The sequence below is a fragment of the Salvelinus namaycush genome, unplaced genomic scaffold (assembly GCF_016432855.1).
Source record: "Salvelinus namaycush isolate Seneca unplaced genomic scaffold, SaNama_1.0 Scaffold139, whole genome shotgun sequence".
Classification (NCBI taxonomy): domain Eukaryota; kingdom Metazoa; phylum Chordata; class Actinopteri; order Salmoniformes; family Salmonidae; genus Salvelinus; species Salvelinus namaycush.
In genome coordinates, this window is record NW_024058108.1 from 146,936 (window position 1) to 171,945 (window position 25,010).

The 25,010-nt window shown below is 47.5% G+C and overlaps 1 protein-coding gene across 3 annotated transcripts in view; it reads left to right on the top strand.

Annotated features, from left to right (window-relative positions):
• Positions 1 to 8,990: 8,990 nt before the first annotated feature.
• jade1 (jade family PHD finger 1) overlaps positions 8,991 to 25,010 on the top strand; it is a 31,740-nt gene continuing 15,720 nt past the window's right edge. For all 3 annotated transcript variants that reach the window (XR_005474586.1, XM_038982988.1, XM_038982989.1), the window contains exons 1-5: positions 8,991 to 9,549; positions 10,497 to 10,582; positions 14,190 to 14,254; positions 14,452 to 14,609; positions 19,716 to 19,900. Coding sequence is in view for 2 of the 3 variants with exons in the window: in XM_038982988.1 (XP_038838916.1) it covers positions 10,534 to 10,582; positions 14,190 to 14,254; positions 14,452 to 14,609; positions 19,716 to 19,900 (457 nt within the window). In the remaining variant the exon portion in view is untranslated. The remainder of the gene's footprint in view (positions 9,550 to 10,496; positions 10,583 to 14,189; positions 14,255 to 14,451; positions 14,610 to 19,715; positions 19,901 to 25,010) is intronic.

Genomic DNA, 25,010 nt, shown 5'->3' on the forward strand with positions numbered 1-25,010 from the left:
CGCCGGTGTGGCGGTAATACGGTCACTTTCTGAAGTCACAGTGATACAATTCAAAACTTACCTGGTTTAGATACGCTGTTTTATTATGAGGCCATGGCTACTATCCTGGTTTAGATACGCTGTTTTACTATGAGGCCATGGCTACTATCCTGGTTTAGATACGCTGTTTTATTATGAGGCCATGGCTACTATCCTGGTTTAGATACGCTGTTTTACTATGAGGCCATGGCTACTATCCTGGTTTAGATACGCTGTTTTATTATGAGGCCATAGCTACTTACCTGGTTTAGATACGCTGTTTTATTATGAGGCCATAGCTACTTACCTGGTTTAGATACGCTGTTTTATTATGAGGCCATAGCTACTTACCTGGTTTAGATACGCTGTTTTACTATGAGGCCATAGCTACTTACCTGGTTTAGATACGCTGTTTTATTATGAGGCCATAGCTACTTACCTGGTTTAGATACGCTGTTTTACTATGAGGCCATGGCTACTTACCTGGTTTAGATACGCTGTTTTACTATGAGGCCATGGCTACTTACCTGGTTTAGATACGCTGTTTTACTATGAGGCCATGGCTACTTACCTGGTTTAGATACGCTGTTTTATTATGAGGCCATGGCTACTTACCTGGTTTAGATACGCTGTTTTATTATGAGGCCATAGCTACTATCCTGGTTTAGATACGCTGTTTTACTATGAGGCCATAGCTACTATCCTGGTTTAGATACGCTGTTTTATTATGAGGCCATGGCTACTTACCTGGTTTAGATACGCTGTTTTATTATGAGGCCATGGCTACTATCCTGGTTTAGATACGCTGTTTTATTATGAGGCCATGGCTACTTACCTGGTTTAGATACGCTGTTTTACTATGAGGCCATAGCTACTTACCTGGTTTAGATACGCTGTTTTACTATGAGGCCATAGCTACTTACCTGGTTTAGATACGCTGTTTTACTATGAGGCCATGGCTACTATCCTGGTTTAGATACGCTGTTTTATTGTGAGGCCATAGCTACTATCCTGGTTTAGATACGCTGTTTTACTATGAGGCCATGGCTACTATCCTGGTTTAGATACGCTGTTTTATTATGAGGCCATAGCTACTATCCTGGTTTAGATACGCTGTTTTACTATGAGGCCATGGCTACTATCCTGGTTTAGATACGCTGTTTTATTATGAGGCCATAGCTACTATCCTGGTTTAGATACGCTGTTTTACTATGAGGCCATGGCTACTATCCTGGTTTAGATACGCTGTTTTATTATGAGGCCATGGCTACTATCCTGGTTTAGATACGCTGTTTTATTATGAGGCCATAGCTACTATCCTGGTTTAGATACGGTGTTTTACTATGAGGCCATGGCTACTTACCTGGTTTAGATACGCTGTTTTATTATGAGGCCATGGCTACTTACCTGGTTTAGATACGCTGTTTTACTATGAGGCCATAGCTACTATCAAAAGTTCCATGTAGGAAAATGTTCGATGTCGCAAAAATATGAGGTGTGCAAAAATTATAAATGTGACATTAAGCAGACGCTTTTATCCAAAGCGACAGTATGCATGCATTCATTTAAAGTTTGTGGCCCCGGGAATCGAACCCACAATCATGACGTTTTGAGCACCATGATTTTTTCCATTGACTGTCATGGACGTTATTTATTTTGCTATCTTAATAGGCTATAGACTACATTTATAAAATTTTAATAGGCTATAGACTACATTTATAACATTTGAATAGGCTATAGACTACATTTATAACATTTTAATAGGCTATGGACTACATTTATAACATTTTAATAGGCTATAGACTACATTTATAACATTTGAATAGGCTATAGACTACATTTATAACATTTTAATAGGCTATAGACTACATTTATAACATTTTAATAGGCTATAGACTACATTTATAACATTTTAATAGGCTATGGACTACATTTATAACATTTTAATAGGCTATAGACTACATTTATAACAGTTGAATAGGCTATAGACTACATTTATAACAGTTGAATAGGCTATAGACTACATTTATAACAGTTGAATAGGCTATAGACTACATTTATAACAGTTGAATAGGCTATGGACTCCATTTATAACATTTTAATAGGCTATATAATAGCGAGCTTAGGGTTAGAGCCATAGTTTGAGGCCCATGGAGGTAGCTATATGCAGAGCTGTGCAATACAAAAGGAACTCCATTACATAACCCATTATTTTCCCTGCAAAATGTGTGGGCTTAACAAGAGGATAAATGTTTCGTAGGCTACATTCAGTCCACTAGCTGTCTGTTTGACTCTCTCGCTCCAGAAAGCATCATCACCATGAGATATGCTATAATATTGACCAGGGAGACAGACTGGCACTTGATGACATAATATAGTGGTAAAAACAATGTTCCGAAACGTGCAGCAACTGCCAACTGTTTTATAGTCCTACCTGTCGTATATACAATATGCGGCGTGAGTCGACAACATGGGGTTATTATCGTCTTGATGACATCAAAACCTGACTCACCCAATAGTTCGATGCTGTCACCTATTGACGACCGTCTGATGTACACTTCAGGTCGGATAGACAGATTCCTTTAGAATGGTCTAGTGCTGGATGTATGGAAGCTTTCGGGGCAACTGGGATAAAGATCCGTGTAGTAGACCCGCTAGTTCACTGCGGTTCTCTTCTACAAGTCACTGCAAAGATTCAGATATAACCGTAAAACAAAAAGTCGCCTCGCGATATGTTTAAAATACATCAACACAACATGAACCGTGTAATTCTACTCTGCGCCTGTCCCGCCCGGGCGCTACTCAGCATGTCCGTCTAATCCAATGACCATGGCACGGTCAAAGATAAGTATAACTAACCCAAGATAGTTATAGTGTCGTTTTACAGTGGGAGTAAATGAAATTTCACCTAGTTCCATCCTCTCCTATTACCCGTGATTGGACTTCCTCTCCCTCCGTTCTAAACGGATGCTTCAGTTTTGTAGCCGTGTGACGTGTTTGGGTCACCGCTTCTGTCTGTGACCCGGTTTTCCGATAGTGTTGGAATTTAGATGTATTTATTTTATTTAACTCTTATTTTACCAGGCAAATTGACTGAGAACACATATTAATTTACAGTAACCACATGGGGAATAGTTACAAGGGAGAGGAGGGGAGATGAATGAGCCAATTGGATGCTGGGGATGATTAGATGGCCATGATGGAATGAGGGCCAGATTGGGAATCTAGCCAGGACACCGGGGTTAACAGCCTTATTACTCTTACAATAAGTGCATATTTTCTACAACGGCAGAAGATGTAACATGCGTTTCCTCAAACAGCATGTAGAGAGAAATGATGCTAAATGTATTCGGTGCACGTGACTTATGAACTTTGATTTCATTTGGAGCATGTGTCAATACTGAAGTCTCCAAAGGGAGTGCTGCTCTCAAATAAACTTTCTGCATTCAAATCTTTCCTTAACATTATAATTATTTTACAATACTGATGACGGATCAGTTCCTAGAGAGGTATTACCATCTACGGCTGCAAATATTGAGGGTTAGGGTGCACAAAATAACCGATTTGGCACATAATTGTGCATGTTAGGCTAGCTCTCAAACTCAAGGTGGCATCCTGTCTTCTCCCTACAGTTCTCAGCCATCCTGTCTTCTCCCTACAGTTCTCAGCCATTCTGTCTTCTCCCTACAGTTCTCAGCCATTCTGTCTTCTCCCTACAGTTCTCAGCCATTCTGTCTTCTCCCTACAGTTCTCAGCCATTCTGTCTTCTCCCTACAGTTCTCAGCCATTCTGTCTTCTCCCTACAGTTCTCAGCCATTCTGTTTTCTCCCTATAGTTCTCAGCCAACCTGTCTTCTCCCTATAGTTCTCAGCCATTCTGTCTTCTCCCTACAGTTCTCAGCCATTCTGTCTTCTCCCTATAGTTCTCAGCCATTCTGTCTTCTCCCTACAGTTCTCAGCCATCCTGCCTTATTCCTACAGTTCTCAGCCATTCTGTCTTCTCCCTACAGTTCTCAGCCATTCTGTCTTCTCCCTATAGTTTTCAGCCATTCTGTCTTCTCCCTACAGTTCCCAGCCATTCTGCCTTCTCTTTACAGTTCTCAGCCATTCTGCCTTCTCCCTACAGTTCTCAGCCATTCTGCCTTCTTCCTACAGTTCTCAGCCATTCTACCTTCTTCCTACAGTTCCCAGCCATTCTGTCTTCTCCCTACAGTTCTCAGCCATTCTGTTTTCTCCCTATAGTTCTCAGCCATTATGTCTTCTCTCTATCGCTCTCAGCCATTCTGTCTTCTCCCTACAGTTCTCAGCCATTCTGTCTTCTCCCTACAGTTCTCAGCCATTCTGCCTTCTTCCTACAGTTCTCAGCCATTCTACCTTCTTCCTACAGTTCTCAGCCATTCTGCTTTCTCCCTACAGTTCTCAGCCATTCTGTCTTCTCCCTACAGTTCTCAGCCATTCTGTCTTCTCCCTACAGTTCTCAGCCATTCTGTCTTCTCCCTACAGTTCTCAGCCATTCTGTCTTCTCCCTACAGTTCTCAGCCATTCTGCCTTCTCCCTACAGTTCTCAGCCATTCTGTTTTCTCCCTATAGTTCTCAGCCATTCTGTCTTCTCCCTACAGTTCTCAGCCATTCTGTCTTCTCCCTATCGCTCTCAGCCATTCTGTCTTCTCCCTACAGTTCTCAGCCATTCTGTCTTCTCCCTATAGTTCTCAGCCATTCTGTCTTCTCCCTACAGTTCTCAGCCATCCTGCCTTATTCCTACAGTTCTCAGCCATTCTGTCTTCTCCCTAAAGTTCTCAGCCATTCTGCCTTCTTCCTACAGTTCTCAGCCATTCTGCCTTCTTCCTACAGTTCTCAGCCATTCTGCCTTCTCCCTACAGTTCTCAGCCATTCTGCCTTCTCCCTACAGTTCTCAGCCATTCTGCCTTCTCCCTACAGTTCTCAGCCATTCTGCCTTCTCCCTACAGTTCTCAGCCATTCTGTCTCCTTGTAACGATTACACTAGGAGTCAGGAAGCAGGTGCAGAAGGTGAGTTTAATAATCATAACAAAGACAGATAAACAAAACAGGAAGTGTACTGAACGTGAACAAAACCACTACTGCTTGATACTGAGGCTACTGAGGGCTAAATAAAGGAAGAGTAATCAAGGTGTGTCTGGCCATAGAGATGCTTTTATTCTCTATTTTGGTTAGGCCAGGGTGTGACTAGGGTGGGCATTCTAGTTTCTTTATTTCTATGTTTTCTATTTCTTTGTGTTTGGCCGAGTGTGGTTCTCAATCAGAGGCAGCTGTCTATCGTTGTCTCTGATTGAGAATCATACTTAGGTAGCCTTTTTCCCAGTTGTTTTCTGTATAGTTGTAGTTACCTTACAGAACTGTTCGTTTTTTGTTTCAGTGTTCAGTTTAATAAAATATCATGAACACGTACCACGCTGCGCTCTGGTCCACTCCTTCTTCATCAGACCAGCGTTACAGAACTACCCACCACAAGCGGACCAAGCAGCGTGGTAAGGAGGAGCAGCGGGTTCAGGATTCATGGACTTGGGAGGAAATCCTGGACGGGAAAGGACCCTGGAGGCAGGCTGGGGAATATCGCTGTCCGAAAGAGGAACTGGAAGCAGCTAAAGCTGAGAGGCGACGGTATGAGGAGGCAAGTCATCGAAGCAGGCACGAGAGGCAATCCCCCCCCAAAATTGGGGGGGGGGGCCACACGGGGTAAATTGGCGGTGTCAGGTTATAAACGTGAGCCAACTCCCCGGGCTTACCGCGGGGAGCGAGTGACCGGGCAGGCACCGTGTTATGCGGTAAAGCGCACTGTGTCTCCGGTGCGCATGCACAGCCCGGTGCGCTCGGAGCCAGCTCTCCGTAAGTACCACGCTAGAGTGGACATCCAACCAGGGCAGGCTGTGGCAGCTCAGCGTGCTTGGTCTCCGGTGCGCCGTTTCGGCCCAGGGTATCCTGCGCCGGCTCTGCGTACTGTGTCTCCGGTGTGCTGTGACTGCTCAGTGCGTCCTGTGCCTGCGCTCTGGAGGTGCCGGGCTAAAGTGTGCATTCAGCCGGGAAGAGTGGTGCCAGGGATACGCACCAGCTCTCCAGTGCTCCCCCACAGCCCGGTCCATCCAGTGCCTCCTCCAAGGACCAGGCCTCCAGCGACGGTCTCCAGTCCGGGGCCTCCAGCGACGGTCTCCGGTCACCTTTTCCCAACAGTTCTCAAGCCACCTGGATCTGACAACTTGGATGGAAAATTACTGAGGAGGGAAGCAAAAGTCATTCCGCTACCCAAGAATAGTAAAGCCTCCTTTACTGGCTCAAATAGCCGACCAATCAGCCTGTTATCAACCCTTAGTAAACTTTTGGAAAAATTGTGTTTGACCAGGTACAATGCTATTTTACAGTAAACAAATTGTCAACAGAATTTAAGCATGCTTATAAGGAAGGACATTCAACAAGCACAGCACTTACACAAATTACTGATGATTGGCTGAGAGAAATTGATGCTAAAAAGATTGTGGGAGCTTGTCACGTAGAGTAGGCCAGAAGGCTAAACTGGAAAACCTAACCTCTATCAAAATAAAAAGATGGCGGAGCTGCAAAAGTTCTTCTGTGCAAAGGTGTTTATTTACAAGGTGATTCCGGAACAAAAACAACAGTACTGCCATCAAACGTCTACCTTATGGGACAGCTTAAAAACAATGCTGCCCCATCCACAGCTCGATCCAAAATGCCTTGGAGTCCATCAGGAACAGCCCTCAACCCAGAACCAAAACACAGGTGAAGTCCTTCCTAGGTCTGGCAGGGTGGTACCGGAGATTCATTCCGCAGTTTTCAACCATCGCTGTCCCTCTGACCAACCTCACTTCAAAGGTGGCCAGCAACCCTGTGAAGTGGACTGAGGAGTGTGAGGAAGCCTTCATGATTACTGAAAGAGAGGCTCCTTTTGTAGGGCTAGCCCCTCCCCTCAGAACAATGAACACTAATTAATTAAGCAATTACCTAGTCAAACCTAAATTTTCCATTAACTAAACATACTAAAGGATATAATGTACATTGCAACATGTTTTTTAAACAATCACAACATAACATTTACAACATTACATCATCACTACTGACAGTGTCTTTCTATATGCCCATTTACATTAATGAGCCATTTGGGACAGGCACTATAAAGTCAGCCCAATTCCTTTAGCTCGGGTCCTTTTCCAGCATACCCGGAAGCTACCGAGATGGAGAGAGAGAGGAACAGAACAAACAAACAACGCTCTCATCCACAACATTGATAAGTATAATAAATATTGCATATATTAAATATGAACACTGACAAGTGTGAAATGTATGTACTAAGACAGAAGTTAACTTGTGTGTCGACCCACATTGTTAACTTATCTGATAACGGAGCAGGGAGGAGTGATGAATGTGTGCGTGCGTTAAAGTACCAAATGCTGTCCGCGGCCAGTGACGGACTTCTACATCACAGAGCTGTTTTGTTAGACTTCCTCCTGTCCGGGGTCGGTGGCGAGGGTCCCTGCTCCAGAGGCGCCACCTAAGTGGGCCAAGCCTAAGGTGGAGCGGGGTCCACGTCCCGCACCAGAGCCGCCACCGCGGAGAAATGCCCACCCAGACCCTCCCATTTAGGTTTAGGTTTGCAGCTGGGAGTCCGCACCTTTAGGGAGGGGGGGGTACTGTCACGCCCTGACTTTAGTTATATTTGCTTTCTTTATTATTTGGTTAGGTCAGGGTGTGACAAGGCGCAAGGCGAGACCCAGATGCAGACACAGGAGGCAGATGGTTAGAGTCTTAGTTGTTTATTTATATCCAAAAGGAGTAGACAAGAGAATGGTCATGGACAGGCAAAAGGTCAAAACCAGATTCTGAGTCCAAGAGGTACAGAGTGGCAGACAAGCTCGATGTCAGGGCAGGCAGGCGGGTACGGAGTCCAGAAAAAACAGACAAGGGTCAAAACCGGGAAGACTAGAAAAAGAGAATAGAAAACAGGAGCACGGGAAGAACATGCTGGTTGACTTGAAAACATACAAGACGAACTGGCACAGGGAGACAGGAAACACTGGGATAAATACACTGGGGAAAATAAGCTACACCTGGAGGAGGTGACAATCACAAGAACAGGTGAAAGATCAGGGCGTGACAGTGAGGGCTCGTTGTTTGATGCGACGCAGACAGGGTGGCGTGAGTGGTAAAACAGGAGTGTTCTGTTCTTTTGAGTTTTGATATTGAGTCTTTGCCCGACAAAGTGATGTTAGGATATATAAGTTATCCCATACAAGCTTTTGCGCCGAATACATTACGTTGTTACAGGTTATAAGGGCATGTGGCAGCAGTTTGTGGGAGGGAGATTCCTAGGTGTGAGAAGTGTGCAGAAGGGCATGAGACAAAGGAATGTGTAGCATTGGGGAAAGTGGTGGTATGTGTTAATTGGTGCCCATGGAGCTGGGGATCAGAAGTGTCGATGGTACGAGGCTGGTTGAGGTTTCCAGAGTTAGAGTAGTGCAGAAGTCATCGTATGCTGAGGCAGTGAAGAAAGTAGAGGAAGATGGGGGGAGGGAGGGATCCTGAGAGGAGTGGTGTAGTAGATCTGTACCAGTACAGAGGGAGGTGCCAATCATTTATTTATTTTTTTATTTAACCTTTATTTAACCAGGTAGGCAAATTGAGAACACGTTCTCATTTACAATTGCGACCTGGCCAAGATAAAGCAAAGCAGTTCGACACATACAACAACACATAGTTACACATGGAGTAAAACAAACATACAGTCAATAATACAGTGAAAAATAAGTCTATATACAATGTGAGCAAGTGAGGTGAGATAAGGGAGGTGAAGGCAAATAAAATATATATATAAATAAAAATATAAAAAAAGGCCATGGTGGCGAAGTAAATACAATATAGCAAGTAAAAAAAAACACTGGAATGGTTGATTTGCAGTGGAAGAAGGTGCAAAGTAGAGATAGAAATAATGGGGTGCAAAGGAGCAAAATAAATAAATACAGTAGGTAAAGAGGTAGTTGTTTGGGCTGAATTATAGATTCATACTAATTGTCAGTCCAAAAACTCTGGTTGAGATGATAGATGAGAAGTCATTGATCTAAATTGATCATCAGTCAGGCAGATAGCTATGGTTATGCAGGGATGGAAGGCTGTCACAGAAATGTGAGGCTGTGGTGGCAGCTGCAGAGAGGTATTTGGGTGTTACAGTGGTTGTGTCCCTTCTTGTTAAATCAAATCAAACGTTATTATGAGGTAGGACTAGTTAGATTGAAATAGTGGAGTAGGGTGATGTTTTTTTTGTGAGTGTAGGGTTAGATGGTAGGGTATTTGTTGATTTATTTTTATTTGTTGATTTTCAAGCAAAGGGTGTTATACTCCAATCTAGTAGGTGGCGGTAATGCAACATGTATCGCCGTTAAACCTAATCAAAGAAGATTACCAGCTAGGGTACAGGGTTAGTTATCAGTATCTTTGGTTACGGTTTGCGACCGAGTGACATGCCATCTCTGCTAAGTTGACACGTCAGGTAGGCTAACCTTTTAGTGACAAACAAACATATTCAGTTGTTCGTGTAACGTTAGCTAATTAGGCACACGTGTGTTTGTTTACACGTCATACATGGTTGTGCTCCGTCAATATTTTATTTAACAAGGCAAGTCAGTTATGAACAAATTCTTATTTACAATGACGTCCTAGGAACAACCGCCTTGTTCAGGGACGGAACGATATTTTTACCTTGTCAGCTCGGGGATTCAATCTAGCAACCTTTCGGTTACTGGCCCAACGCTCTAACCATTAGGCTACCTATCGCCCCGGTGAGTTAGTAGATAAGTCAGTAGATTCGCTACTAGCATTTTTGTCTGATATGAATGTGTTACTGCCTAACTAGTTGTTTGGACGTGTTCAGCAGGGCACAACGTTGTGGAACGTTCAGACACCACCGTGGGGTCATTGTGACGTAAACAATGATTTGTAGTACCATTTAGTTGTGTTGTTGCTTGATGTCTCAGATGGGAATCAACCCTGTCAGTAGAAGTCGGGTGTTTCGCTTGTTCCTAGCTAGCTAGGAGCCTTGACAGTGGTGCATGAATAACGTTAGTGATTAGCACTTTTGTGTGACGGTGGGTGAGGTGACCAGTACCACTACTAGATACATAGGGCGTCGCACAATTGGCCCAGCGTCGTCCGGGTTTGGCCGGTGTAGACCGTCATTGTAAATAAGAATTAACTGACTTGCCTAATTAAATAGAGGTTACATTTTAAAAAATCTTAAAATTTGCCGACCACATTATCTATCATACTAATTGTCAGTCCAAAAACTCTGGTTGAGATGATAGATGAGAAGTCATTGATCTAAATTGATCATCAGTCAGGCAGATGGCAGCCATGTTTGGTCTAGTGAAAGTGTTGGGTACTTGGCAGCAGAGGAATCTGTCTGGACTGTGCAGTTGGTTATGAATCTCCTCTTTTCAGATTACACCATTAGACCTGAACCACGCCAAGACTGATCATGAAGAGAAGTCGACATCCAAGCAGCAGCGAAGACTCTGACAATGGAAGTAAGCACCCTCTTCAACTAGAGTAACCCTACCCCATTCATAGATGTGGACTGCTTTAGGCCTATGATGATAGTATGGTCTGACCGTGGGAGTTTGATTATTAAGAGTCCGAGACAGTCTTAACATCACACGCATCGCTTGCATATCAGCGATAAATAATATATATTTTAGGTTAAACCTGATGGGGATAGGGGGTGCTGTTGTCACTATTTATGGAAATCGTGTAATTTTTGAAACGGCTTCCTACAAAATTCTTGATCGTACAATATGCATATTATTATTATTATTGGATAGAAAACAGTCTATAGTTTCTATAGGAGTTGAAATTTTGTCTCTAAGTGGAACAGAAGTCATTCTACAGCAATTTCCCTGACATGGAGTCAGATTTCAGAAATGTTGGCCCCTGTTCTGGAGTCAGTTTTAAGGCCAATGTTTATCCTATGAGTATACGGACACTGCTTACGTCTTCCCCTGGATGCCTTTACGTGATGACGATTTGAATGGGGTCGATTGCGCAATCACAGGCACTATAAATAAAAAAACCCTGTAGGTAGGACCTCTTTTCTTGCTGCGTCATGCGCGTGGCGGCCACCGACCCGCACTTGTTCCAAGCATTAGTGTAGGGAGTAATATTACTCTGGTCATGTTTCTACTCGTTATAGGAGTTAAAAACATCATAAGGTAGTTAATTTAAAGCGTTTTATAGCAATTTATATCCGTTTAGTGCGATTTTGGGACATTTATTTCTGGGACGCTGTGAATCTCTGGGCACGCTTCCAGTTCATGCCGAACGCAGTTGGCATTTCCACATGGCAAGAGGACAGCTTTCCACCAAAAGACGATTACACCCAATAAAGGATCCTTTGCCCAAGATACTGATGGAAGAACAGCTCAAAGTAGGAACAATTTATTATGATAAATCGTGTTTCTGTCGAAAAATGTTAGTGGCTTAGGACGCCATCTTTTTTGACGTAGCTTCGCTTGGCGCAAACTGTATTGAAAAGTAAGGATAATTTAAAAAATGTAATTCCGCGATTGTATTAAGAATTAAATTGTCTATCAATCGCTGTCCACCCTATATTTTTTAGTCACGTTTATGAGTATTTATGTATACGACTAGATCACTGTCTAATATGGAGCACGGCATTTTCTGACCAGCTCGGCTACTTTTCTCATTGTATAACCACGATTTTGGTGGCTAAATATCCACATTTTCGAACAAACTGTATATGTATGTTGTAATATGATGTTACAGGAGTGTCATCTGAAGAATTCTGAGAAGGTTAGTGAAAAAATTAATATCTTTTGGCGATGTTGACGTTATCGCGCTCTTTGGCTAGAATCAATGCTGGGGTAACGTTTGCATATGTGGTATGCTAATATAACGATTTATTGTGTTTTCGCTGTAAGACACTTAGAAAATCTGAAATATTGTCTGTATTCACAGGATCTGTCTCTTTCGATTAGTGTATGCTGTGTATTTTTACGAAATGTTTTATGATTAGTAATTAGGTAAGACACGTTGCTCTATCTATTTATTCTAGTCGATTTGTGACGGTGGGTGCAATTGTAAACTATGATATCTACCTGAAATATTCACATTTTTCTAACAAAACCTATCCTATACCATAAATATGTTATCAGACTGTCATCTGAGGAGGTTTTTTCTTGGTTAGTGGCTATCAATATCTTAGTTTAGCCGAATTGGTGATAGCTAGTGGTGTTGGTGGACAAAGAAAAAATGGTCTCTTTTGCTAAGGTGTTTACCTAATAGATTTACATATTGTGTCTTCCCTGTAAAACATTTTAAAAATCGGACATGTTGGCTGGATTCACACGATCTGTATCTTTCATTAGCTGTATTGGACTTGTTAATGTGTGAAAGTTAAATATTTTAAAAAATATATTTTTTTTGAATTTCGCGCCCTGGCTTTTCAGTGGGGGGGGGGGGGGTGCCGCTAGCGGCACCCCAGTCCTAGACAGGTTTTAAGGTTAAATTACTACACACCTTGCTTGTTTTACGAAGACATAGGTGACCACCTGTGCTAATTAGCTATCTAGCGTGCGCCGAACACCTGTGTGTAAGTAACTGGGCAGGAAGTGTAGTTTTTCAACTGGACAGCGTGTGGATCTGTGCATTAACTGCTACAGTAAGTCTACTTTTTTATTTGGAAGATTATTCCTGGCTGATATGAAAGATAAGGGGCATAATCAGCATATGTTTCGAAAAATGTTTTGAAAGCGATGATTATTGACTTCCTAAATGTTAACACAGCGATGCCAAATGTGGGCGAATGTAACCGCTGGAAACCCTATATATGAAGTGGTTTGGAGCGCTAAACTACCCTCGACCCTAAACTACCCTCGACCCCAAACGACCCTCGACCCCAAACGACCCTCGACCCCAAACTACCCTCAACTACCCTCGACCCCAAACGACCCTCGACCCCAAACGACCCTCGACCCCAAACGACCCTCGACCCCAAACGACCTTCGACCCCAAACGACCTTCAACCTCAAACTAACCCCAAACTACCCTCGACCCCAAACTACCCTCGACCCCAAACGACCCTCGACCCCAAACGACCCTCGACCCCAAACGACCCTCGACCCCAAACGACCCTCGACCCCAAACGACCCTCGACCCCAAACGACCCTCGACCCCAAACGACCCTCGACCCCAAACTACCCTCAACTACCCTCGACCCCAAACGACCCTCGACCCCAAACGACCCTCGACCCCAAACGACCCTCGACCCCAAACAACCTTCGACCCCAAACGACCTTCAACCTCAAACTAACCCCAAACGACCCTCGACCCCAAACGACCCTCGACCCCAAACGACCCTCGACCCCAAACGACCCTCGACCCCAAACGACCCTCGACCCCAAACGACCCTCGACCTCAAACTAACCCCAAACTACCCTCGACCCCAAACTACCCTCGACCCCAAACTACCCTCGACCCCAAACTACCCTCGACCCCAAACTAACCCCAAACGACCCTCAACCCCAAACGACCCTCAACCCCAAACGACCCTCAACCCCAAACGACCCTCAACCCCAAACTACTCTTCACACGGACTATTTCTATGCCAGTGATTTCTCCAAGATCATGTCTAGAGCTGTCCAGCTAGCTCTAATTCAGACTTGAAAACAAGTCATTTCATAGGCCTGTTGTTGATTGTCTGCTGTACTTGGTGTTCAGGAAGGCTCAGGAGATTGACCAGAGAGACACGGACAGAGAGTAGGAGCAGAGAAACAGAGGGTCTCCAGACCAGGCAGAGAGAGAGTAGTGCCAGACAGCGCTACTGGACATTTAAAGATGTCTTGGCAGGTCAGGCAGGAAAGATGGAAGAAACTGAACACACAGCAGTTGTTCCATACATTTCACAGGACTACATAAAGGACTATATATTCTAGTGTCTTACAGGATCATAGATAGGCCTATACGCTAGTGGCCTAGAAAGACTTCAGGTTACAGTCAGATACCCATCAAGTTGCAGAAGTTTGATAGAAATGATTAGGCGTAAATGTCGGTTTCAGATGAGTTCCAAGGAGAATTGAGATGGCTGAAGTCTGATTTGATTCATTCCTCTTCTCGAAGGTAACTCCACTTCTTGGTCGCAACATTCTCAACTCAGGAGAGCCAATGGGATGAAGCCCGCAGAGGTATGTCACCCCACTAACCTAACTCCTTTTGTTGGCCTATTGCTGTGTGCTGCTGAAGGAAGTATACATGTCCCAGGTATTTAGTGAATGATCTGTCTGTCTTTGTCCCTGTGTTGGGAGGGTATATAGTGTATGTTCTTATGTCTCTATGCTGCAGGTAGTGGTGTCTATGACATCTTTGTACCTGTGTTGTGCAGGTGTTTAGGACAGACTTCATCACGGCCATGAAGCTCCATGACAAGTACCATCTGAACCCAGAGGATTACTACGTCCTGGCCGATCCCTGGAGACAGGAGTGGGAGAAGGGAGTCCAGGTCCCTGTCAGCCCACACATCATTCCCCAGACTGTAGCCCGGTAGGACATGTAGCCTAAACCCCATCCCTCAGCCTGTAGAACATGTAGCCTAAACCCCATCCCTCAGCCTGTAGGACATGTAGCCTAAACACCATCCCTCAGCCGGTAGCCCAGTAGAACATGTAGTCTAAACCCCATCCCTCAGCCTGTAGGACATGTAGCCTAAACCCCATCCCTCAGCCTGTAGGACATGTAGCCTAAACACCATCCCTCAGCCGGTAGCCCAGTAGAACATGTAGTCTAAACCCCATCCCTCAGCATGTAGAACATGTAGTCTAAACCCCATCCCTCAGCCCAGTAGGACATGTAGCCTAAACACCATCCCTCAGCCGGTAGGACATGTAGCCTAAACACCATCCCTCAGCCTGTAGCCCAGTAGAACATGTAGCCTAAACCCCATCCCTCAGCCTGTAGGACATGTAGCCTAAACACCATCCCTCAGCCTGTAGCCCAGTAGAACATGTAGTCTAAACCCCATCCCTCAGCCCAGTAGGACATGTAGCCTAAACCCCATCCCTCAGCCTGTAGGACATGTAGCCTAAACACCATCCCTCAACCGGTAGCCCAGTAGAACATGTAGTCTAAACCCCATCCCTCAGCCCAGTAGGACATGTAGCCTAAACCCCATCCCTCAGCCTGTAGGACATGTAGCCTAAACACCATCCCTCAGCCGGTAGCCCAGTAGAACATGTAGCCTAAACCCCATCCCTCAGCCTGTAGGACATGTAGCCTAAACACCATCCCTCAGCCTGTAGCCCGGTAGGACATGTAGCCTAAACACCATCTCTCAGCCTGTAGCCCAGTAGGACATGTAGCCTAAACACCATCCCTCAGCCTGTAGCCCGGTAGGACATGTAGCCTAAACACCATCCCTCAGCCTGTAGCCTGGTAGGACATGTAGCCTAAACCCCATCCCTCAGCCTGTAGGACATGTAGCCTAAACCCCATCCCTCAGCCTGTAGCCTGGTAGGACATGTAGCCTAAACACCATCCCTCAGCCTGTAGCCCAGTAGGACATGTAGCCTAAACACCATCCCTCAGCCTGTAGGACATGTGGCCTAAACCCCATCCCTCAGCCTGTAGCCCAGTAAAACATGTAGCCTAAACACCATCCCCCAGCTTGTAGCCTGGTAGGACATGTAGCCTAAACACCATCTCCCAGCTTGTAGCCTGGTAGAACATTTGACATGTAGCCTGGTAGGACATTACATTTACATTTAAGTCATTTAGCAGACGCTCTTATCCAGAGCGACTTACAAATTGACATGTAGCCTACATCTGTGTCTGTCTCTCTGTATGTGCAGTATAAATCATATTATTGTGGAATACCTCTAACAGTATGAATCAGGCTGTTTGAGGTTTGAATCCTAAGCAACCTGTCTACACAGTCTGAAGTACAATACCAACATTGCTACTGTAGTAGGTCAAAGCTGTGAGCTGGAACCCCTTGGTGGAGTATGGGTGGAGTAGGCATTGTGGTGCTGTACAACCTTGGTAGAGCATGGGTGGAGTAGGCATTGTGGGGCTGTAAAACCTTGGTGGAGTAGGCATTGTGGGGCTGTAAAACCTTGGTGGAGCATGGGTGGAGTAGGCATTGTGGTGCTGTAAAACCTTGGTAGAGCATGGGTGGAGTAGGCATTGTGGGGCTGTAAAACCTTGGTGGAGCATGGGTGGAGTAGGCATTGTGGTGCTGTAAAACCTTGGTCGGGCATGGGTGGAGTAGGCATTGTGGGGCTGTAAAACCTTGGTAGAGCATGGGTGGAGTAGGCATTGTGGTGGTGTAAAACCTTGGTAGAGCATGGGTGGAGTAGGCATTGTGGGGCTGTAAAACCTTGGTGGAGCATGGGTGGAGGAGGCATTGTGGTGCTGGAAAACCTTGGTAGAGCATGGGTGGAGTAGACATTGTGGTGCTGTAAAACCTTGGTAGAGCATGGGTGGAGTAGGCATTGTGGGGCTGTAAAACCTTGGTGGAGCATGGGTGGAGTAGACATTGTGGTGCTGTAAAACCTTGGTAGAGCATGGGTGGAGTAGGCATTGTGGTGCTGTAAAACCTTGGTGGTGCATGGGTGGAGGAGGCATTGTGGTGCTGGAAAACCTTGGTAGAGCATGGGTGGAGTAGGCATTGTGGTGCTGTAAAACCTTGGTGGAGCATGGGTGGAGGAGGCATTGTGGTGCTGGAAAACCTTGGTAGAGCATGGGTGGAGTAGACATTGTGGTGCTGTAAAACCTTGGTAGAGCATGGGTGGAGTAGGCATTGTGGGGCTGTAAAACCTTGGTGGAGCATGGGTGGAGTAGACATTGTGGTGCTGTAAAACCTTGGTGGAGCAGGCATTGTGGTGCTGTAAAACCTTGGTGGAGCATGGGTGGAGTAGACATTGTGGTGCTGTAAAACCTTGGTAGAGCATGGGTGGAGTAGGCATTGTGGTGCTGTAAAACCTTGGTGGCGCATGGGTGGAGGAGGCATTGTGGTGCTGGAAAACCTTGGTAGAGCATGGGTGGAGTAGGCATTGTGGTGCTGTACAACCTTGGTAGAGCATGGGTGGAGTAGGCATTGTGGTGCTGGAAAACCTTGGTAGAGCATGGGTGGAGTAGGCATTGTGGTGCTGGAAAACCTTGGTAGAGCATGGGTGGAGTAGGCATTGTGGTGCTGTAAAAACCTTGGTAGAGCATGGGTGGAGTAGGCATTGTGGTGCTGTAAAACCTTGGTAGAGCATGGGTGGAGTAGGCATTGTGGTGCTGGAAAACCTTGGTAGAGCATGGGTGGAGTAGGCATTGTGGTGCTGGAAAACCTTGGTAGAGCATGGGTGGAGTAGGCATTGTGGTGCTGTACAACCTTGGTAGAGCATGGGTGGAGTAGGCATTGTGGTGCTGTACAACCTTGGTAGAGCATGGGTGGAGGAGGCATTGTGGTGCTGGAAAACCTTGGTAGAGCATGGGTGGAGTAGGCATTGTGGTGCTGTAAAACCTTGGTAGAGCATGGGTGGAGTAGGCATTGTGGGGCTGTAAAACCTTGGTAGAGCATGGGTGGAGTAGGCATTGTGGTGCTGTACAACCTTGGTAGAGCATGGGTGGAGTAGGCATTGTGGGGCTGTAAAACCTTGGTGGAGTAGGCATTGTGGGGCTGTAAAACCTTGGTGGAGCATGGGTGGAGTAGGCATTGTGGTGCTGTAAAACCTTGGTAGAGCATGGGTGGAGTAGGCATTGTGGGGCTGTAAAACCTTGGTGGAGCATGGGTGGAGTAGGCATTGTGGTGCTGTAAAACCTTGGTCGGGCATGGGTGGAGTAGGCATTGTGGGGCTGTAAAACCTTGGTAGAGCATGGGTGGAGTAGGCATTGTGGTGGTGTAAAACCTTGGTAGAGCATGGGTGGAGTAGGCATTGTGGGGCTGTAAAACCTTGGTGGAGCATGGGTGGAGGAGGCATTGTGGTGCTGGAAAACCTTGGTAGAGCATGGGTGGAGTAGACATTGTGGTGCTGTAAAACCTTGGTAGAGCATGGGTGGAGTAGGCATTGTGGGGCTGTAAAACCTTGGTGGAGCATGGGTGGAGTAGACATTGTGGTGCTGTAAAACCTTGGTAGAGCATGGGTGGAGTAGGCATTGTGGTGCTGTAAAACCTTGGTGGTGCATGGGTGGAGGAGGCATTGTGGTGCTGGAAAACCTTGGTAGAGCATGGGTGGAGTAGGCATTGTGGTGCTGTAAAACCTTGGTGGAGCATGGGTGGAGGAGGCATTGTGGTGCTGGAAAACCTTGGTAGAGCATGGGTGGAGTAGACATTGTGGTGCTGTAAAACCTTGGTAGAGCATGGGTGGAGTAGGCATTGTGGGGCTGTAAAACCTTGGTGGAGCATGGGTGGAGTAGACATTGTGGTGCTGTAAAACCTTGGTGGAGTAGGCATTGTGGTGCTGTAAAACCTTGGTGGAGCATGGGTGGAGTAGACATTGTGGTGCTGTAAAACCTTGGTAGAGCATGGGTGGAGTAGGCATTGTGGTGCTGTAAAACCTTGGTGGCGCATGGGTGGAGGAGGCATTGTGGTGCTGGAAAACCTTGGTAGAGCATGGGTGGAGTAGGCATTGTGGTGCTGTAAAACCTTGGTGGAGCATGGGTGGAGTAGACATTGTGGTGCTGTAAAACCTTGGTAGAGCATGGGTGGAGTAGACATTGTGGTGGTGTAAAACCTTGGTAGAGCATGGGTGGAGTAGACATTGTGGTGCTGTAAAACCTTGGTAGAGCATGGGTGGAGTAGGCATTGTGGTGGTGTAAAACCTTGGTGGAGCATGGGTGGAGTAGACATTGTGGTGCTGTAAAACCTTGGTAGAGCATGGGTGGAGTAGACATTGTGGTGCTGTAAAACCTTGGTAGAGCATGGGTGGAGTAGACATTGTGGTGGTGTAAAACCTTGGTAGAGCATGGGTGGAGTAGACATTGGTGCTGGATAACCTTGGTAGAGCATGGGTGGAGTAGACATTGGTGCTGGAAAACCTTGGTAGAGCATGGGTGGAGTAGACATTGGTGCTGTAAAACCTTGGTAGAGCATGGGTGGAGTAGACATTGGTGCTGGGTAACCTTGGTAGAGCATGGGTGGAGTAGACATTGGTGCTGGAAAACCTTGGTAGAGCATGGGTGGAGTAGACATTGTGGTGCTGTAAAACCTTGGTAGAGCATGGGTGGAGTAGACATTGTGGTGGTGTAAAACCTTGGTAGAGCATGGGTGGAGTAGACATTGTGGTGCTGTAAAACCTTGGTAGAGCATGGGTGGAGTAGACATTGTGGTGGTGTAAAACCTTGGTAGAGCATGGGTGGAGTAGACATTGTGGTGCTGTAAAACCTTGGTAGAGCATGGGTGGAGTAGGCATTGTGGTGCTGTAAAACCTTGGTGGAGTAGGCATTGTGGTGCTGTAAAACCTTGGTGGAGTAGGCATTGTGGTGCTGTAAAACCTTGGTGGAGTAGGCATTGTGGTGCTCGTAAATTTCAGACCAACTTGTTGTTTCTAATATCCAATAGGGCTGTGATGATAAATCTGAGTTTTGTTTCCTTGCCACAATACCAACGAGTATGGGGAAACTGGTATCGTCCCGGGCCTAATTCTAACTATCTCGGCTCCTTAGGGTGGTGGCTGAGAAGGGGACAGAGGTGATGTTCTTGAAGCCCAAGAAGTTGATCCGTTCTGGGGGTTCGGAGGCGCTGGGGTACGTGGACATCCAGACCCTGGCTGAGGGGGCCTGTCGATACGACCTCAACGACACTGACGTGGCCTGGCTGGAGCTCATCAACCACCAGTTCACTCTGATGGGTCAGTAGATTTACCCCTCAGCTACGGTTGTACAGCTAACTATGTAGTACTGACTGTGTCGTGGTTCAGAGCTGCGTAGTACTGACTGTCGGGGTTCGGCGCTGCGTAGTACTGACTGTGTCGTGGTTCAGCGATGCGCAGTATCGACTGTGTCGTGGTTCAGCGATGCGTAGTACTGACTGTCGCGGTTCAGCGCTGCGTAGTACTGACTGTGTCGTGGTTCAGAGCTGCGTAGTACTGACTGTGTCGTGGTTCAGCGCTGCGTAGTACTGACTGTGTCGTGGTTCAGCGCTGCGTAGTACTGACTGTGTCGTGGTTCAGCGCTGCGTAGTACTGACTGTGTCGTGGTTCAGCGATGCGTAGTACTGACTGTCGTGGTTCAGCGCTGCGTAGTACTGACTGTCGTGGTTCAGCGCTGCGTAGTACTGACTGTGTCGCGGTTCAGCGCTGCGTAGTACTGACTGTGTTGTGGTTCAGCGATGCGTAGTACTGACTGTGTCGTGGTTCAGCGATGCGTAGTACTGACTGTGTCGTGGTTCAGCGATGCGTAGTATCGACTGTGTCGTGGTTCAGCGATGCGTAGTATCGACTGTGTCGTGGTTCAGAGCTGCGTAGTATAGACTGTGTCGTGGTTCAGAGCTGCGTAGTACTGACTGTGTCGTGGTTCAGCGATGCGTAGTACTGACTGTGTCGTGGTTCAGCGATGCGTAGTACTGACTGTGTCGTGGTTCAGCGATGCGTAGTATCGACTGTGTCGTGGTTCAGCGATGTGTAGTACTGACTGTCGCGGTTCAGCGATGCGTAGTATCGACTGTGTCGCGGTTCAGCGATGCGTAGTGTTGACTGTCGCGGTTCAGCGATGCGTAGTATCGACTGTGTCGTGGTTCAGAGCTGCGTAGTGCTGACTGTCGTGGTTCAGCGCTGTGTAGTGCTGACTGTGTCGTGGTTCAGCGCTGCGTAATGCTGACTGTGTCGTGGTTCAGCGCTGCGTAGTACTGACTGTGTCGTGGTTCAGCGACGCGTAGTGCTGACTGTCGCGGTTCAGCGCTGCGTAGTATCGACTGTGTCGTGGTTCAGCGATGCGTAGTACTGACTGTGTCGTGGTTCAGCGATGCGTAGTATCGACTGTGTCGTGGTTCAGCGATGCGTAGTACTGACTGTGTCGTGGTTCAGCGATGCGTAGTGTTGACTGTCGCGGTTCAGCGATGCGTAGTGTTGACTGTCGCGGTTCAGCGATTCGTAGTATCGACTGTGTCGTGGTTCAGCGATTCGTAGTATCGACTGTGTCGTGGTTCAGCGCTGTGTAGTACTGACTGTGTCGTGGTTCAGCGCTGTGTAGTACTGACTGTGTCGCGGTTCAGAGCTGCGTAGTACTGACTGTGTCGCGGTTCAGAGCTGCGTAGTACTGACTGTGTCGTGGTTCAGAGCTGCGTAGTACTGACTGTGTCGCGGTTCAGAGCTGCGTAGTACTGACTGTGTCGCGGTTCAGAGCTGCGTAGTGCTGACTGTGTCGTGGTTCAGCGATGCGTAGTGCTGACTGTGTCGTGGTTCAGCGATGCGTAGTATCGACTGTGTCGCGGTTCAGCGCTGCGTAGTACTGACTGTGTCGCGGTTCAGAGCTGCGTAGTATCGACTGTGTCGCGGTTCAGCGATGCGTAGTATCGACTGTGTCGTGGTTCAGAGCTGCGTAGTGTTGACTGTCGCGGTTCAGCGACGCGTAGTATCGACTGTGTCGTGGTTCAGAGCTGCGTAGTGTTGACTGTGTCGCGGTTCAGAGCTGCGTAGTGCTGACTGTGTCTGGTCTCCAGGCTGGACAAGACAACCATGAGAGAGGGAGGGTTGGGGTTAGACTGTACTATAATACTGTGCTTAAAGGGATAGTCATTTCTTCTACTTACCTACAGTCGGATTAACTCATGGAGAACATTTCTATGTCTCCTTGTGCAGTTTTAAGGTTGTTTCTGGAGTCATTGCCAACTAGCGTTAGTGCAATGACTGGAAGTCTACAGGAACAATGTTATCCCTTTAATGTTATCTGTTCCCCGGGCATGGCTGTGTTGGATGAGACAACTATGGAGAGTTAGAGTTAGGGGTCTAGACCAGTGGGGTTAGTCTAGACCAGTGGGGTTAGTCTAGACCAGTGGGGTTAGTCTAGACCAGTGGGGTTAGTCTAGACCAGTGGGGTTAGTCTAGACCAGTGGTTCTCTACTGGGGGGTTAGTGGTTAGTCTAGACCAGTGGGGTTAGTCTAGACCAGTGGGGTTAGTCTAGACCAGTGGGGTTAGTCTAGACCAGTGGGGTTAGTCTAGACCAGTGGGGTTAGTCTAGACCAGTGGGGTTAGTCTAGACCAGTGGGGTTAGTCTAGACCAGTGGTTCTCTAGTGGAGGGTTAGGGGTTAGTCTAGACCAGTGGGGTTAGTCTAGACCAGTGGGGTTAGTCTAGACCAGTGGGGTTAGTCTAGACCAGTGGGGTTAGTCTAGACCAGTGGTTCTCTAGTGGAGGGTTAGGGGTTAGTCTAGACCAGTGGGGTTAGTCTAGACCAGTGGGGTTAGTCTAGACCAGTGGGGTTAGTCTAGACCAGTGGGGTTAGTCTAGACCAGTGGTTCTCTACTGGGGGGTTAGAGGTTAGTCTAGACCAGTGGGGTTAGTCTAGACCAGTGGGGTTAGTCTAGACCAGTGGTTCTCTACTGGGGGGTTAGGGGTTAGTCTAGACCAGTGGTTCTCTACTGGGGGGTTAGTCTAGACCAGTGGTTCTCTACTGGGGGGTCAGGGGTTAGTCTAGACCAGTGGTTCTCTACTGGGGGGTCAGGGGTTAGTCTAGACCAGTGGTTCTCTACTGGGGGGTTAGGGGTTAGTCTAGACCAGTGGTTCTCTACTGGGGGGTTAGTCTAGACCAGTGGTTCTCTACTGGGGGGTTAGGGGTTAGTCTAGACCAGTGGTTCTCTACTGGGGGGTTAGGGGTTAGTCTAGACCAGTGGTTCTCTACTGGGGGGTTAGTCTAGACCAGTGGTTCTCTACTGGGGGGTTAGGGGTTAGTCTAGACCAGTGGTTCTCTAGTGGAGGGTTAGGGGTTAGTCTAGACCAGTGGTTCTCTCCTGGGGGGTTAGGGGTTAATCTAGACCAGTGGTTCTCTACTGGGGGGTTAGGGGTTAGTCTAGACCAGTGGTTCTCTACTGGGGGGTTAGGGGTTAGTCTAGACCACTGGTTCTCTACTGGGGGGTCAGGGGTTAGTCTAGACCAGTGGTTCTCTCCTGGGGGGTTAGGGGTTAGTCTAGACCAGTGGTTCTCTCCTGGGGGGTTAGGGGTTAGTCTAGACCAGTGGTTCTCTACTGGGGGGTTAGGGGTTAGTCTAGACCAGTGGTTCTCTACTGGGGGGTTAGGGGTTAGTCTAGACCAGTGGTTCTCTACTGGGGGGTTAGGGGTTAGTCTAGACCAGTGGTTCTCTAGTGGAGGGTTAGGGGTTAGTCTAGACCAGTGGTTCTCTAGTGGAGGGTTAGGGGTTAGTCTAGACCAGTGGTTCTCTCCTGGGGGGTTAGGGGTTAGTCTAGACCAGTGGTTCTCTACTGGGGGGTTAGGGGTTAGTCTATACCAGTGGTTCTCTACTGGGGGGTTAGTCTAGACCAGTGGTTCTCTCCTGGGGGGTTAGGGGTTAGTCTAGACCAGTGGTTCTCTACTGGGGGGTTAGGGGTTAGTCTAGACCAGTGGTTCTCTACTGGGGGGTTAGGGGTTAGTCTAGACCAGTGGTTCTCTACTGGGGGGTTAGGGGTTAGTCTAGACCAGTGGTTCTCTACTGGGGGGTTAGGGGTTAGTCTAGACCAGTGGTTCTCTACTGGGGGGTCAGGGGTTAGTCTAGACCAGTGGTTCTCTCCTGGGGGGTTAGGGGTTAGTCTAGACCAGTGGTTCTCTACTGGGGGGTTAGGGGTTAGTCTAGACCAGTGGTTCTCTCCTGGGGGGTTAGGGGTTAGTCTAGACCAGTGGTTCTCTCCTGGGGGGTTAGGGGTTAGTCTAGACCAGTGGTTCTCTACTGGGGGGTTAGGGGTTAGTCTAGACCAGTGGTTCTCTACTGGGGGGTTAGTCTAGACCAGTGGTTCTCTCCTGGGGGGTTAGGGGTTAGTCTAGACCAGTGGTTATCTACTGGGGGGTTAGGGGTTAGTCTAGACCAGTGGTTCTCTACTGGGGGGTTAGGGGTTAGTCTAGACCAGTGGTTCTCTACTGGGGGGTTAGGGGTTAGTCTAGACCAGTGGTTCTCTAGTGGAGGGTTAGGGGTTAGTCTAGACCAGTGGTTCTCTCCTGGGGGGTTAGGGGTTAGTCTAGACCAGTGGTTCTCTCCTGGGGGGTTAGGGGTTAGTCTAGACCAGTGGTTCTCTCCTGGGGGGTTAGGGGTTAGTCTAGACCAGTGGTTCTCTACTGGGGGGTTAGGGGTTAGTCTATACCAGTGGTTCTCTACTGGGGGGTTAGTCTAGACCAGTGGTTCTCTCCTGGGGGGTTAGGGGTTAGTCTAGACCAGTGGTTCTCTACTGGGGGGTTAGGGGTTAGTCTAGACCAGTGGTTCTCTACTGGGGGGTTAGGGGTTAGTCTAGACCAGTGGTTCTCTACTGGGGGGTTAGGGGTTAGTCTAGACCAGTGGTTCTCTACTGGGGGGTTAGGGGTTAGTCTAGACCAGTGGTTCTCTACTGGGGGGTCAGGGGTTAGTCTAGACCAGTGGTTCTCTCCTGGGGGGTTAGGGGTTAGTCTAGACCAGTGGTTCTCTACTGGGGGGTTAGGGGTTAGTCTAGACCAGTGGTTCTCTCCTGGGGGGTTAGGGGTTAGTCTAGACCAGTGGTTCTCTCCTGGGGGGTTAGGGGTTAGTCTAGACCAGTGGTTCTCTACTGGGGGGTTAGGGGTTAGTCTAGACCAGTGGTTCTCTACTGGGGGGTTAGTCTAGACCAGTGGTTCTCTACTGGGGGGTTAGGGGTTAGTCTAGACCAGTGGTTCTCTCCTGGGGGGTTAGGGGTTAGTCTAGACCAGTGGTTCTCTACTGGGGGGTTAGGGGTTAGTCTAGACCAGTGGTTCTCTACTGGGGGGTTAGGGGTTAGTCTAGACCAGTGGTTCTCTACTGGGGGGTTAGGGG